The sequence below is a fragment of the Chaetodon auriga genome, chromosome 11 (genome assembly GCF_051107435.1).
Source record: "Chaetodon auriga isolate fChaAug3 chromosome 11, fChaAug3.hap1, whole genome shotgun sequence".
Taxonomy (NCBI): Eukaryota; Metazoa; Chordata; class Actinopteri; order Chaetodontiformes; family Chaetodontidae; genus Chaetodon; species Chaetodon auriga.
Window position 1 is genome coordinate 19,295,187 of NC_135084.1, and position 16,454 is coordinate 19,311,640.

The 16,454-nt window shown below is 44.0% G+C and overlaps 1 protein-coding gene across 3 annotated transcripts in view; it reads right to left on the reverse strand.

Annotated features, from left to right (window-relative positions):
• The window catches only part of grid1a (glutamate receptor, ionotropic, delta 1a), a 230,555-nt gene extending 215,578 nt beyond the window's left edge, over positions 1-14,977 (reverse strand). For 2 of the 3 annotated variants that reach the window (XM_076743103.1, XM_076743100.1), the window contains exons 1-2: positions 14,528-14,972; positions 12,807-12,962 (exon numbers count right to left, since the gene is read on the reverse strand). In XM_076743103.1, coding sequence (XP_076599218.1) covers positions 12,807-12,962; positions 14,528-14,606 — 235 coding nt within the window. In that variant the 5' untranslated portion in view covers positions 14,607-14,972. Of the gene's footprint in view, positions 1-12,806; positions 12,963-14,527 lie in introns of all 3 variants that reach the window. The other variant, XM_076743102.1, reaches the window with a different exon arrangement.
• Positions 14,978-16,454: the final 1,477 nt, after the last annotated feature.

The following is a 16,454-nucleotide window of genomic DNA, read 5'->3' on the forward strand; positions in this document are numbered from 1 at the left end:
ATGGGGTATATGCTCATAATATTTAAATCCACTTGTCATTTGCCTTCGTATCCTGAGCTCATATATTAAATGTGCGCAGTTATCCGGGGGGCATGGCTAACCCTGACCAGTCCATCACAGTATGTTTCTTCTGATGACTGACCCCCTTCTGTGGGCACACTTAAAAAGGCTCTTTGCTCCACATGGTATCTATCATAGAGTTATTTTAGGGCAGCATGGGGTCAATTATACACAAGTCTAGCTGAACCAGCCCTCTGGAAAGTCAGTTTAAACAGAGTATGGGTGGGAGTGACGAAGCGGTTTTAACTATGCATGTGCAATGACAAGTGCAAAGTAGTCGGTCTTGGGCACATGGACTGTGTGGGCATCACCAAGCACACCTGTTACTGTGGTTGATGTATGTGCAGTCACATTACTGGTCTCATTCCTCTGAGAAAACTGTGCCAATCACCGTGACTCATGACAACAACTGCTCAACAAATATAGAAATGGATTCTGCAGGAAACTGTAGCGGCAACACAAATCTGCAGCCAAAGCAGTGTGTGTGTGTGTGTGTGTGTGTGTGTGTGTGTGTGTGTGTGTGTGTGTGTGTGTGCGTGTGTGTATGGTTTTAAACAGGTCATAAGATCAAAACATATAAGAATTTGTTGAGGCAGTTTACATGATTGCATCAATCAATTTGTATTTGTTTCATTTCTAAATTTGTTTGACTTATTTAGCCGTATTCTGCTATTGCGGCACATTTGCTCCAAGTATTTACAGTAATTTGTTCTTGTTGATAAAATTGCCAAAGTGGCAGCAGATTGATGTCGTGCCAGAAACAGACATGGTTCTGACGAGTCTATTCTCAGCGCAACGTCTAAGACACATTTTCTACCAAAATACCAACAACTCGCTTTGAGCTGCATCATCTGAACAAACCTCCCACAGTTTGTCCTCCTACTTGTGAGCACCACACGCTCCGCGCACAGCGAACACACCAAAATACCACACAGACGGGCCAAGCGAAGTCTGAGGTCAGGAAAACATCAAACTGTAGGAGCGCTGATTGCATGGGATTGCTGCGCTGCCTAGAAATAGGAGTAATAACAATAATTGTAATTGAGTCTGGTACGCTAGTGTCTCTGTGGGGCTGCGGTGCTTTGAGTTAAATGCTCACAATGACAATGCTTAAGAAGGAATAGTGTTACTATGTTTACCATCGTAGTTTTCTGTGTTTACATGCTAGCATTTACTAATTAGCAGTAACCACAACTTATGGTGAGGCCAATGGGAATGTCATTGGTTTGGTTATTATTTTGGTGGACAGATGACCAGACACTTGGTCAGACTTTGCAACAAGCACGGCTAATAACTAGTTAAATACAAGGCCGCTTTCCTCACTCATTGCCAGTCTTTGTGCAGCGTCTCTCAGTTTTCCAGTTTCACTCTAACCCTGTGTACATCTACCTGGACTTCTACATCTTTGGAGGTTGTGTTTCTTGGGGCACTGGGCCAAACTGGAAGCACGACCACCAACCACTGTCAACATTCAAGGCACACAAAGATGCATCAAACCAGTGGGACACTCAAATGCTAGTCAGTTCTACACACAGTAAACATTATGACATGTATGCTGTGATCACTTACACAGCTCTAATATGCTTTCCATTCCTTTGAGAGAAAAGTAAACATGATGATTGAAGTGGCAGCAGAAAACTATAGCTGCAAATGCTTTGGAAACATGTTGAGGCAAACAAACTGACTGTGTGTCTCAGAGTGACTGATAATGTGACACGATGAACCTGCTCTGTCTCCCTCAAGTCAAATAATGAATCATTCATATCACCTTGGGCTTGAAAAGGCTTAAAGATGTAAACAGTACATTAACATTGCTCTCTTCATCATGTCTTTCTCTGAGTAAAGTGACTCTCCTTAACATGTCAAACCCTCATGCAGGTGAAGGGAAAAAAAAAAAAAAAAAAAAGTCAATGGCTCAGTCAGAAGCCTTTATGGTGGCTTAAAGCCTCTTTTTCTGTGCTGTGGTTCAAGCTTTGAAAACAGCAAGTGATACATTTGTGAGTGTGAGCATACTTTCCTTTCCACAAAGTACACAAAACAACCAATCAAAGATCTGGTTCAACACAAAAAACGACCTCAGACGCTGACAAAATGAAGAAAGAGGACAAAAGATCCTGCACCCTGTGAAAAACACATTTTACCCTGTGAATGTGAAGGCATTAGACCTGTGTACAGACACAGCAGATAAGCTAACAGTGATACTAATGACAGCTGGTACAACAGGATACCGCTGCAATACCAAGACTCTCCCCTGCATGGAGGTGGATAACGCTGAATCCTCAAGTACAGAATGAACAATGTGCATTACAGCATTCACTTTTGCACAAATGTGTTAAATGTGGTCTTGCATGCAATGTTAAGTGGTTTTATGTGCATGAATTTACTGCTGTCAATTCACGTATTTACAACCGGATTTGATTTGAGACGTGAAACACTTTCATGCATACTGATTGAGTTATTTGTTATTTTTACCCACGCTGGTGGTGTGGCTCTGGTCTGTCAGTCCACCCACAAATACCTCAACACCTATTATTATTTTGTACAGACATTCTTGGTTCCCAGACGAAGTATCCAGCTGATTTTATGAATCCCCTGACATTTCCTCTGGTGCCACCATGAGGTTCACATGTGTGGTTTTTAGTGAATAGTCTTGTAATATTGGATAGATTGCTGCAGTTAATGTCACTTCATGGCCATGAAATGACACTGTCCAGGAATATAAGAGTCTGAGATGTACTCCTAGGCTGGTGCTAAAATGTCAATGCACTGTGGAGAGCTTTCGTGGCTTCGCTTGACGGCAGGAGTAGCCATCAGAACTAATAGCAGCACTCACACATTCCTTATGCTCCTAATGTATACGTGTGTCTGTTCATATGTGCAAAAATCAGTATGGAGAGTTTTTCCAGTCGGAGGGACACTATTCAAGCAATTTATGAATAAACAACTGTTTTCATTCCTGCTTTTGGAAATGAAGCGTTGGTCATGTTGGTGTGGTGTTGCCTGTTTCTGCTGAACGAGGCTTTCTTTTAATTAGACGCTCTTTGCATTGAGATAATTAAAGGAAAAAGAGGGATTCAACGAATTCTGTGTTCTGTGATTCAAGCCAATGACAACTGGCTTTGATATGACCCACAGAGAACATGTGTACTTGTAAAGGGTTAGTACAGACGAAATTAGGTCTACACATCCCACGAGTGCTCCCAGAAGGATTTTTCTTCATGTGGTAACATGATGCATTTGATAACATGACCAATCGTGGCCCAGTTAATACTGAAACACACACTTTGAAAACAACAACAATAGCAAATCAATAATTTATGTGAGACGTATCTCTTTATGTTCAGCTGAGACAGTCTGTGAGTAAGACGGAGCGATCTTCAGTTTCACATGTTCAACATCCCGTGTTAGTCTAAGGTCTCTGTGCACAGCAGCTAACTCAATGGATGAAAAGGTGCTTAAAGTGAGAATAAGAGCAAATATGACTGTTAGAGGAAGAAAGAAAAGGGAATAAATGACAAAATAACAAAATAAAAAAACAATAAAATAAAACAATGGCAATATTTTGGTGTCTCAGAGTCAAATGTAAGAGGTCTCTGGTAATATCACACCACATGGGAGCCCTGAAAATGCCAGAAACGGCTTCCAAATCTTGTAAAATTTCCCATCAGATCCATCCTCTCAAGCTTCAGGCAAGACATTATGTTCCGAAGCCGCTGAGCATGTGTGTGGGGCAGCTAGCTAGAAGACGTCAGACCATTATGTTTAGCTGTGCTCAGATGTCCGTCCTCATCAGCAGCTCCAAATAGAGCTGCTGTGGGGTCGGATTCAATTACAAAAGTTTGGAGTCCGAGATCCGCTGAATGTCTCTAGCCAGTGCGTATGGATCAATGAAGCATTAACACAGCTAGGTTTGACTTTAGGAGAGATTTTAGATAGTCTCTCTCTTTAGACTTACATTGAATTAATGAGTGAGAGGAACACACCTGCTTCATCATCCCACATTTTGTCAGAGATGGAGCCGCGTATGCTACTTTCATTTTAGTTAAAGGGGGTCGTTTCAGGCCTGATAACATCTTAGAGAGCAGGATACCGATCCTTTGGTTAATGGATTGAAGGGCAGCATCAGCTCAATATAACTGGTGTCAGGCGTCTTGGAAAAGCAGGATATGTGGGACTACACATAGTGTCTGATGTGAGTTTGCAATGCTTTTCACTGTAGAATCAAATGAGAGACTCATTCATCAGCCTTACTGTTTCAAGCACATTTATATTAGGATGCATATTTGACCCAGTTTTCATTGATGTCTGCATGTTTTGCCCTCCACACTCTTTCAGGCTTTCACTCATGAGGTTTAAGCTGGGTTTTGATTTCACTCAGAGAGAGCTTACACACTAGCTTAGCCTCATCTTTGGATAAAATCCATGTTGCCCGGGCATGGTAGAGGACCCATGGCAGAAAGAGAGAGACAGAGAGTCAGAGACTCAGCGAGGAAGACGGAGGGGGGATTCTTGTGACAGATGGTCCCACTTGGTATCCGTGTCTGTGGGCAGTAATGCAAACAATGGCTCCCAAATACATTTTGGCATCTCTTCATCAATGAGGGTAGTGAGTCGAGTCCGCAGTTTCAAATGACTTCGTCCCTCTTGTCTTCCATACGGCCCGAAAATTTCACAGCCCCTGCTCCTGCATTATCTTTCCCTCTGCCCCGGCCATCAGCTGCTTTCTCCTTCGTCATCACGCTGGCTCACCAGTTCATTCTGCTTCACCCCTTTGCTCTCGCTAAGACTCCTACTCCACCCCCACTCCTCATCCCTCACCCCCTGCATCTTTCTCCTCCCTCTGTCTGAAAGGAGTGTGAAGGCAGAGATAGCCGCACAGCATTTCTTTGGCTGACTCCTGTTTAGTCTCTAATAAGATTTACTCGGGGCTGATTTTCAGCTCCTTGCCTTCCTTCCTGGAATGAAGTCTTCTTGCTGCCAATGGTGCAGGTGGTGGGTAGTAAATTATACACACTTCCCTTTGAGCTAGTCAGCATCACAAGTGAGTGAGGGCGGAGGGGGTGTTACAACCTCCCATCCCCAAACTATTATCACCACCAGCAACACCACCTCTCACCAAACGCAACACAAGCAAAAAACATCCACGAACATGAATCTGTGTCTATAACACAACCTCAAACACACACATCACAGCACACACATAAAGGCTCGTATTCATACCACAATGCACAAACAAACAAATCCTCTCCTACCATTCATACACCCACTCTACCTCCACTACCCTCCTCATCTCTGTCATCTCAGCCACTCAATAAAGTCCAAGCATAACAGTGCGTACAAAGAGAAATGATGCCAGTAAGATGCAGGACGGCGATGTATTGCAATGGACGGAGGCCGAGGGCCTAATCAGCATCAATCTGATAGTACAGGACATCACCTCTGGGCCAACTCTCTCTCTCCGTGTCTCAGCCTCACTCAGTCTCTCTCGTTCTAACAGGTAGAGTACTATTGATGGCCAATCCCCAGCGGTGGTTGGGGGCTGTTTGGGGTCGTGGCAAAGCACTAACATCTGTCACAGTGCTCTCCGCAGCTCGTTATAAATCTGTCACACCAGAGAAGACAGGAACATGAATAAGACATGGGGCTGTGAGACCTGTGGTAGGGAAAACATATGTTGTGTGTTCATGGGTATGTAGAACAGCTGAGTTATATGTGGCATGCATGCAGGTGTTCTGATAGGCATGTATTTTTTTGCTCTTTTATTCATTTGTCACACATCAGATGCGGCTGTCATATCGGAAAATCAATGCAGGAGCTACATTTCTCACAAACAACGACCGCAGGACCAGGACAGGACACGTTTGGTCGCCTGCTAGTTTGATGTCCTTGTCTGACAGCGCTAAATGACACAAATAATACTCTCTGATGCCAAATTTAGGGATCCTGTCTGCATCACGGGAGGAGCAGCAGTCAAACATCAATCAAGACATTCCTCTACTTTGCCGATTTTAAATGTATCTGCTTTTCAAATGTGTCTTCCCTGCATTTGTCCTTCAGGGACAGACAGCCATCATACCACCCAGAAGCCATTAGTCAGCTTATACACAATGACCCCCCTGAGAACATCCTCAATCAAACATGGCAGTGTGAAAAGCGATGAGAATACTTTGAAATCAGCTCTCAGCTGTCAGCCAGTGAGGCAGCATGCCGAGTGTGATGAATACATAAAGTGCCGAGACCCAACGTGACTGCCACTCTCTCTAATTAGTGCAATACACTAATTCTGATTGCATCGCAGACCAAACATAACTTCCCCATTTCCTGAAAACCCTGCAGAAAATCTGTTGAGAGATTACAACAAGCAAAGCAGCACATTGCTCTCTCTCTATTTATTTATTTGTGGGACTGGGTGAAAACTTGTTTCTGCACTTCACAACAACGCTGTTTACTCAAATTAAAAGATTGCTAAAATCCCCGCTCGTGGTGACATTTAGCACGCTGCCGATGATTCCTTTGAATACAGATCAGACGTGGCATTTAAGTGAATTGACGCTTTTCTTGAAGTTAATCAGCGGACCAAGCTTTCTGACTCAAAAGCCAAAACCACTTTCAGAGTCTTCATGCTTTTTTTTTTTTTTTAATAATTGCATGCTTAGAAATGTCTCGATGCTCCTTTCAAGGGTAGTCTGAGAACTGCCAAATGAGACATCTACTACAGATGTCGAGACTATGTGACACAGAGGCATCCCGCTGCAGGAAAGGCCGACCAGCTGTTCCATATAGCACAGAGGACAAAACCTGAACGCCTACTAAGCAGATCTAGCATTTAGCAGCCTTGACCTCTCTCTGTCTCCCTGTTTCTGTATTCTGCTCTTTCTCTCTGCTCTCTCTGTGGCACGTACTGCTCAGCAGTTGCCAGACATTGCTGACTCTGGCTGAAAGCTGGAGGAATACATATTCTTTAGTGTGTCTGTCAGCCCACAGTGGATACAGGTCCCATAGGGCCTCCACTGTGTCATCCACACTGTATGGTGTGAATGGCAGAGGTATAGAAGGGCAAGTGGGGGTTTGAACAGTCCACCGAACTGCGCTGTCACTTACATAACAGGTGCATTGTGACAAAAAAAATGACCTGTTGGAAGAGAAAAAGCAGAATTTTGCTCTTCCAGGTGATATTATGAGTTGCAAGGAAGCAGACAGACAAAGAGTGAGTGTAACAGGGTTAGGGGGTTACAGTATGCAGCCAGCAGGGAACCAAACCAGCACACCATGCAGTGCTGCAATAATATCCATACCACACAAACAAACCAACACATGCAGGCCCTCAGATACGCTGTTAATCACACATTCTTAATTGGGCCGTTGCACAACAAAATACATAGACAGTCCTTGCAAGCCCAGCAGCTGTGAGGGCTTCTCTCGCTGTTATCGAGGCTCAAACCAGGCAGAATGGCACAAATTCAACACACAACTTATCAAGTGATCAGGAGGCAGGACAGACATCTGTATTTCAAGTGTGTGTATTCATGCCTCAGCACTCATTCACCCCATCCAACATCTCACCCGCAGTGTTTTTGATATGGCAGATTTGTAGAACGACATAGACAGGTAGTTTTTTTTGGGTTATTGCGACACTAAATATAAATTGTAACCAGTTGCAGTTTGTATTTGTATGTTTATTCTCCTCAAAACACAAATGCGTTGACACAAATCGCAATTTTCATTTTTTGAAACTACTGAGCTACTAAATCTTTCCATAGATCTTTTCTATAGAGGAAGCCCCTTTAGCTGGAAATCACTGATTAATTCGAATTATTATTTTGGAGAGGCTGAAATGATGGCTCTTCCTCTGAATTAAACATTTTCTTTACTATGAACTGGACCACTAGTGCGCAAACACAACCAAGTAACTAAAGGCTAACCCTCCAAAGATGCTGAATAGTGGGTCTTACATTGTGAAGGGATTAAATGTTGCAACATCACTTAGTTGATTAAGGTACCAGCAGGCCTTTATACAGCCCATTGAGAAGCTTATGACGGATTAAAATAACCGCTGGGTAATTAACAGGGGCCAGTAAAATGGCCTGATCATCCGCCCTCTGTGTAGAGCTGGTAAAAAGACATAAAAAAAACAAACAAATCCATTACCAAGATTTATGCAGCATTATTAAATTCACCGGGACAATAATAGTGAAAGGGCAGCATTCCATCACGTTTAGAGCACGAGGAGTAATGAGTTGTCATAAGCAGAGAATCAGATGGAGGATATTACATTACCCATGCCAACACTTTCAAAGGAACCATTATTTCAACTTTTGTCATTGCAGATTGAGCCAAAGAAAGAGTGAAAAAAGGAAGAAGAATTGCACTGCGAGTTCTTCAAAGTCTGTTTGGCTTACAGGGACAGAAACAGCAAAGGCTCAAATCCTCCTTGACGTTACCTTGGCAGGGGTTAGATGGAAATGGAGGGTCACCAGTGGTGTGGTGTGTGAAGAGGACTCAGTGGGACAGAACACTCAACAAATTACGGCACATTAGAGGAGCAGCAAACGACTTTCCCTAACTGTGGCCAGATGGCTCTGTTTTTTACCTGCTTTGTTCTAAATGTATGTATTAAAACCTGCAGTCATTTGACAGAACTGCAATGAACCCTCATAAAAAAGCTTTGTAAAATCACTGTTATAAGACTGGGCCACAATAGGTTGAATGCCAATTAGGAGAAACTGTAAACCCCCTATACAATTTATGTGTAAGGCATCAACATTGATTAGTTTCAACTTAGGGCTGATGTTCCTCATTTGACTGGATTTTCCAGACTTCTGTCCAATTTTGAGTCACGCTAGCTAAGGTTGGTCAGTTCGCCACTTTTGTTCGGACTGAAATGCCTCAGACCGCTGGAATATATTGGCATGAAATTTGGTACAGACATTCACGGTGCACCAGAGGATGAATCCAGCAGGTTTACATCTTTGGCTCTGTGTGAAATATCTGGACAGCTATTGGGTAGATTGCTATGAAAATAAGATATTCAAGGTCCGTTCAGTACAAATTCCAATCCCTTTGGGAATCCTCTGGCTCTGTTTAGCGCCGTTATTATATTATCATCAATATATTCATGAACAAATACCTTGAAAATGAATGACATTCCCATCAGCCTCACCTGTACTTTCTGTTTAGAGCTAATTAGCACATATTAGCATGCTCACAAGCTAAACAGTGTTGGTAAACATTATACCTCCTTAACATTCCCATGTTAGCATTGTCACTGTTGGCATGTTGGGGTACAGCTGCACAGAGCTGTTAGCATGGCTGCAGACTCTTGTTAAACTTGCTGTATTTTCACCGTGCACCTGCAGTCACGATGGTGATTTGACTTGGCTCTCTTTTCATTGTCTTATGGTACATTAGAGTATCTTTATATCAGCTCTTTACATTGTTATGTCTATCCCCAAAATGCTTTGATGGCAGGAAAAATCAAAAACGTTGCACAAACACTTTACCGTTCAACCCCACCCCATCACAATCCTTTAAATTGGAGAGCTCTTGTCCTCTGAATAAATCCACCTTACGGGCTAAACTTTTCTTGAAATATGCATAGATTCGGATTTACATAATCACACAACAAGGTGGCAGCTCTTGCTCTCCCCTTTCTGCCACTTCCTTTGAATAAGCACGAGACAGAAAGGTTATAAAGGCTTTGTTTCTTATGTATACTTATCTGGCCCGGAGGACAGAATTCTCCTTTTCAATCAAGCTGGAAAGAAAATCTGGGCTGCAAATCTCAAGATGTGCGAAACACCACTTTCAATACAAATTCATTTTCTTTTAAGTTGCCACAGCCTGATTCAGTTTAGTCATTCATCAGAAATGCTCTTGAGATGTTCAGCCGTGAATTGAACATGATGTAAAGTGTGACACTGGTACCTGAGGCCGTGCTCGTGCTCTGAACTTTAACTTTCTGAGGTTATTACTGACTTTGCTGATGCTCACACCCTTGTGAGACCCAGACTGGCTCTCCTGGGCGATGACTGACCGATAAGCGAGGCGTTTATGTTAAAATTGATCGGTGACAGAACATGCAGTTAGATCGTGCACAGCCACATTATGGGTCTTTCCAACCTGTGCATAATTTTACAAATAATGATTGCGCCCATCATTATTGCTGTTACATTGCTGTTTATGGGGCTGTTGCAGTGACCACACATTCATCTGCTTTTTTCTGTGTCAGTATTGCAAGTTGATGGCATCTAAAAACCTCGTGACAGCCATCAGTACCCAAATGTTCCTCTGAGTTTTCTCCCCTCGTGTTGAAATCGCACTATCCATTCTCTCTAGTTGCTCCACCCTATAAATAGTACAGCATCTGCCAGTAGCGTGGTCAGCCGGTGTATCTAACCAGCCTTGAGCCGTCATCTTTTCACGATAAGAGTGTGGGAGGACTGAATAGTCGAGTGTTTTCACGTGCATGGTGTCTGTGTGACAACCTCATTAATATATGTTCCACCAGCACAAGGACGAAGGAAGCCAAATAAGGACAAACATGACTCTGCAACTGCTCCTTTCACTAGGCTGCCAAATTTTCCCCATCACCTCCCTCCTATCTTCACTCTGCTCCTGCTCTTCTTTTGTCCACTCATGTTTATTCAAGTCTTGATCATAATTCAATCGTTTTTCGATTTTTTTCCCTCACCGTCGCCGGTGCTCATGGTTATTCTTATCCTCATTGCTCTTCTCACCCTTAATCTCCTTCCCTTCCTCTTTTCTACAACATTATATATATATATTCTCCACCTCTATCATCTCATCCTTGTTGCCCTCACTAACCCCTCCACCCTCCATGTTTATGCCCACACTCTCCTCCTCTTCATCCCTCTTCACCAAGGTCCTGACTGCCACTCACAGCGGGATTGCAGCCGAACAAAAGAGCAAAGAAAAGGTCAACTTATCCCGGTTGTCGCTTAGCACTCACCACACTGCCTTGTGTCTAGTTTGAGAATCCGGTGCCACCCATCGATCCTCATGTTATCGACTGCATAATATTCCCCACTCTCTCCAGAAACTGAAAGCCCCCTAATCACCCACTTCTGCAAATATTTGATCACCAGGTGCATAGCTGTAAACAGTAATTAAGAATGCTAAATGATACCCAATCAAGACTAACAAAAGGCAGTTCAATCAGAGGAAATAAGCTCTGAATAAATTTCAAGAACAGTAAGTCACATCTTAATTTTTTTTTTTTTTTTTACAGCATCATTCTGTACGTCTTTAAGCTTTAGCACAGGCATGACATTGCGCTTTAATATTGTCTGGATGCATTTTAAACCCGCCATATTTAACTGTACTACTGAACTAATCAGAGTACTGCAAAAAAATGTCAAAAGAAATGCTGGCAAGTCTTTTTAATAACTACACTTTTGCACCTCAAGCAACAGCAGCTGATAAATTAGCCAAGTCACATGTGTGTAATACGTTTCTTTTCTCGTCTCTGCAGCAGAAACCAGGACTATCTCCTCTGTATGCTCCAGGTTTATTAAAAGAACACGAACGCCAGTCTGCTCCACGCGAGACTCATCGGGATTTAAGTTTACTAAAGCAGTGTGAATTTGACTCCTCGATATCCGAGACATAGTTAAGGCGCACAGCTAAATGACAGGGAATAATTATAGCAAAAGGGAGGACATATTATCATCTTTCTGTGCCTGTCAGGGGCACTATGAATAGCAATGACTCATCAAGGCCGTTGTGCAACTGGGGACGAAAGTGCAGGCTGGTACCAAAGTGCAGGGGACATAAACAGCCTTTGAGGGTCCCAAGGAACCTATTAAAGACTTAATGATTCACTTTAGTGGAGGAATTTTTAATCACTTTTGCAGGCAACAGTGTCTGCAACCATCTTTTGTTGAGTGAAAGAGATAACCTTGACTAAAAGAAACGTATTGCTAATTTCTGATCCATTTTCTGGGCACTGAAGGAAAATCCAAATGAGGCAGATGAAACATTTTAAGGAAAAAGCTGAAAGTTGATAAATTGTGCATAAGTAAGATCCTTCACAGAGACGTAAAAGCCAGAAATAATTTTATGTCCTGTGACTAAATAAGTTTAGTATTGTAGCTGGAATTACATTTCATATCGTCTTCAAATTGTTTTTATTGCACACAACATATTATTCTTAGATGCTATGCTCTAACTCAATGCTTCCACCTAGCTTTTCAACCACAGAAGACACCTTGGTACAGTGGCACAGCAGAGAGAGAGAGAGAGAGAGAGAGAGAGAGATAGAGAGAGAGAGAGAGAGAGAGACTCTTTGGGGGACATTACATACACAAGTCTCCTCCTGGAGTCTTACCTAAACCATAACTAGAACCTCTACCTGCCTAAACATTAACCCAAGTCTTCACTCTAAAACTGAATGACTTACATTATGGGGACTTGCATTTTCTCCCCATAGAAAGGCGAGTCCCCACAATGTGACTGTGTGACGAGGTTTATGTTCCCACAGCGTGAGAAATGCACGTGCACACAGCCATTTCGCTCAGAGAGACAGATGGATCATCATCAGTGACTGCTCCCCGAGCGACCACACTGACTGATCAACATGTGAAATGAACATCAGCTCGTCCACCCCCCCCCCCCCCCCCAAAAAAAAACCAAGAAAAAAAAAAAAAAACGTGCAAGATCAGGCTCTGAAAGTAGACCGCCTTCCTGACGTGCTCCAAAATCACCTAAACTAACGGGGCCAGTCTTACCTTCCTGCACGGCCTGGAAGGGGTTGTTAGGCTCGATAAGTTTCACAGAGTGGGTGATTTTCTCGCTCTGCAGAATGTCGTCGTTCAGACTCAGGTCTGAGATGGCAAGTTGGAAAATCTCATCATCTCTCACGGCGTTTTCCTCGAATATGGCACCTGTTGAATAAAACCCACCACATGTTACATGGAGTGTAAGAAAACAACGAGGTGAGTGAAGTGTGACTGCAGGGTAGAGTTGAAGGTGGAGGAAGCGGTGAATGGCTTCATTGCTGGACCAGCGCTATTACAGACCAGATAGAAGCAATGACATTCCCCCAAACCGGTCAATGATGCATGATCTAATAATGGCACGTGAAACGTTTTATTGTTTCGTGGTTTATTTAGCCTTGAAGTAGTGCAACATGTGCGTCTCAGTGTGCGCTGACATGATTCCAGCACCATGGACAGCGACGCGGCCACACCACATAAATATCATTGGATGCGTAAAGTGGCCAAACTTCGAAAATAAATAGCTGTCACGTCTACTAGATCACTGGCACACATCCCGATAAGCGTTATAGGCCTTCGGTGGGAGGCATGCTGAATCTTAACTGCGCCCCCCCCCCCCCCGCGTTTCTTCCTCTGTTTATCAAAATGGCATCAGCTGCTACTGAGAGACGCGCATATATCACGGGAAAGGGTTTCAGGAAATGAGAAGTATAACAGGGGTACCCTAACGTAAAGCAGCGCATCAGCCAATATCATCTGGATGGAGTCCCACCTCTGTATTAAGCCAGTGACTGAGCACCTGCTGCTTGCCAGACTGTTGCAGTAAACTGTGAGCAGCAGCAGCAGCGGCGGCGGAGCACCGAGACCAAATTTGCTCTCAGTGACATTGACATTTTCATCTGAGATGACATTCAGTCATTATAAGAGGACGAAAAGAGGATACAATCCACGGCAATCATTCAGCGCGCGTGTGTGGAGACAATCGTGTCTGTATTTCAAAACTGTAAAATGAAATCTAACGGGATGTTTAGGGACAAACGCCAGATCTGAATCAGTGATGATGAGTTTAAAGCTCTGGTCAAAGAAAAAAAAAAAAAAAAAGGCAGCTCTGGTTTGAAGTTTGAGAACAAAGAGGCTCTATGCGTTTTGCATCCTAAAACCAAACTCCACTGACATTCCCTCTGTCTTCATATTGACATTGCAGTCACGTTCCGGTGAAAGTTGAGGCTTGACGGGTTCAGACAAGAGGTAGCTTGGTCTGAAAAAGCCTCAGCCATTTGGCTATTGAACATTAATTTCATTAAAGATTGAAAGATACCGGCCTTTATGCGCACTGTAATCCGTGTTTTGAATACAGAATTGCAATTTACAGGCCGACAGTGGTGAGAGGTTTAGACGTGAAGCCAGCATGAATGCAGTGATCATCCGTCGAAAAGTCTAAGGAATGTCTGCACAAACCGGCTGATGAATAGATAACGGTGATAAATAAGAGCAAAAAATAGCAGCGGCAGCAAAGGTCAGAGGCATGGCCGTTCACAAAACGCCAACTTTTCAACTCGCTTGAGAGTCAAAGTGTTGCTTTAACACAGGATGCAAACTGAATAGACTATTTATCCCGCCCTCTCACCCAAATCCTGTGATCAACGCAGTATGCGCTGCTGAGCTTTATCCCCGCACGCTTTGCCTTTACACCTGTCCAACCCAAACAGCATGCTGCTTTATCGGACGCTTACCGATATGTATGATGGAGTCCGCTTTGGCCGAATTACATTGCAATATCCACAGGGAAAGGCAGATCAGCAGCAACTCCATCTCGGGATTTCAGCGAGGCGGCTCATCCAAGCTCCGCTCGGCTGTCCTACACTGTCCAAATGGAGCACCCAAAGAAAAGGGGGGAAAAAAAGATGATCAAAACCCAGTGCGAAACAGAACCGCCGTCCTCCTCCTGGCAGACCAGACCCACACGAAACCCTGCAGAAATTAGCAGTTTTTTTTTTCTCTCTCTCTCACTCTCTCTTTTTAAACCAACAAAAACAAGTCGACCGCAGGAAGGTGGGCTCAAAAAGACGAGGAACAACCGACGGGGACCCGAGGTAAGACTGAAAAGACAGGTAGCCCGGTGAGAGAGACCGGTGTTACCTCTCTCACTCTCGCCTCTCTCCCTGCGCTCCGGCGTCTAAAGCATGGCAAGCAGCAAAAAATGCGGAGGAGGGACACCCCTCTAACTACACACGGAGAGACGCTCACATACACACTCCGAAAAGAAAACACACACACACACACGCGCGCGCGCGCGCGCGCGCGCGCACACACACACACACACACACACACACACACACACACACACACACACACACACACACACACACACTTCAGTCCTGTCTTCGTCACGTGACTGCAGAGCCTTCACGATCGGCTGCTGTCCCGACAAGCCGGGTAGAAATGATTTGGACTAGCCGGAGAAAGACGCTTGGAAAGCCGGTATCTAAACACATGATTGGAGGTTACAGCAGCCAAAGAAAAAAAACAAAAAACAAAAAACAAAAAACTGTCAGCCTGCACGACTTGAAAAGAAAGACAAAAAGCTCACGCGCAAAACCAAACATATAGATTGACTCGAGAGATGAAAAGTCGACGGCGGCGAAAACTGTTTACTTTTGGAGAAGTTGGCCGTTTCAGGGAAGATGTGTGTGAAAGGAGCGGAGAGACATATTTTCAGCGCACTTCAGTGGCGACGGAGCGCAGCTGATGTGGCAGAGAAAAGGATTTACACACCATGTTTGTCGGCGAGGGCTGATGGATGAGGGACAGACGTGACAGAAGCCACAACGCCTGACTGAGCCGGGGAACAGCTGGATGGAGTTCACCCGGGAAACATTGCGCAGAGGAACAAACACAGAATAGCTCGATGTGTTTTATAATAATGATTATTATTATCATAGCTGCATGACTTGTTCGGTTCACTGATGGCTGCTTCCGCAAAATCGACGCCCTCCTTGTCTTTTTTTTTTACATATATATATCGCGGGATGATGGTATTGGGGCACATTTTAAGGACAGGCTTTCATTTGTGAATCACACTACAGGGTGCCAGTAATTCCTACTGGGCACCACTCACACGCCTCACAACGCTTGAGCGAGTGCAGAGCTGCGAGGAGGAGACAGAAGTCGCGCAAGAGACGGAGTTTCTAGACGGGCATGGTCTTACAATTAAAGGATATTTCTCGTGAGTGCAATAAAAACGGAAATATCTCTTAATTGTTTGGTTAAGTCCGTCAGAGGCGCAGAGCGCAAACTTTCAGCACCGCCGGCAGCGGACAGCTCCTTCACTCAACTGCACAAGTGCAGGAGAAGCAGGCACCTGTAGAGCCACCCGCCGTCTCACCGCCTGCTCAATATCTCCATGTTTACTGACTTGTTTCTTTCTTTTCCAGGCACTAATTTAAGTTTTACTAATGCTTCAGAGGCAAAATACATCCACATCATTCTCATGTCAAAGACTGACATGTTCTGTGTCACGGTGATCATCTGGGTTTCATCGCAGCCGAGGAGAAAACGTCCATGCCTCCAAAGTTGTTGTAAAAATCACACACTACCCCTACTGGCCACAGGTGGCCACTGCAGCTGTGGAAGCGCAAAACGTCTCCAGCTTTTGAGGAC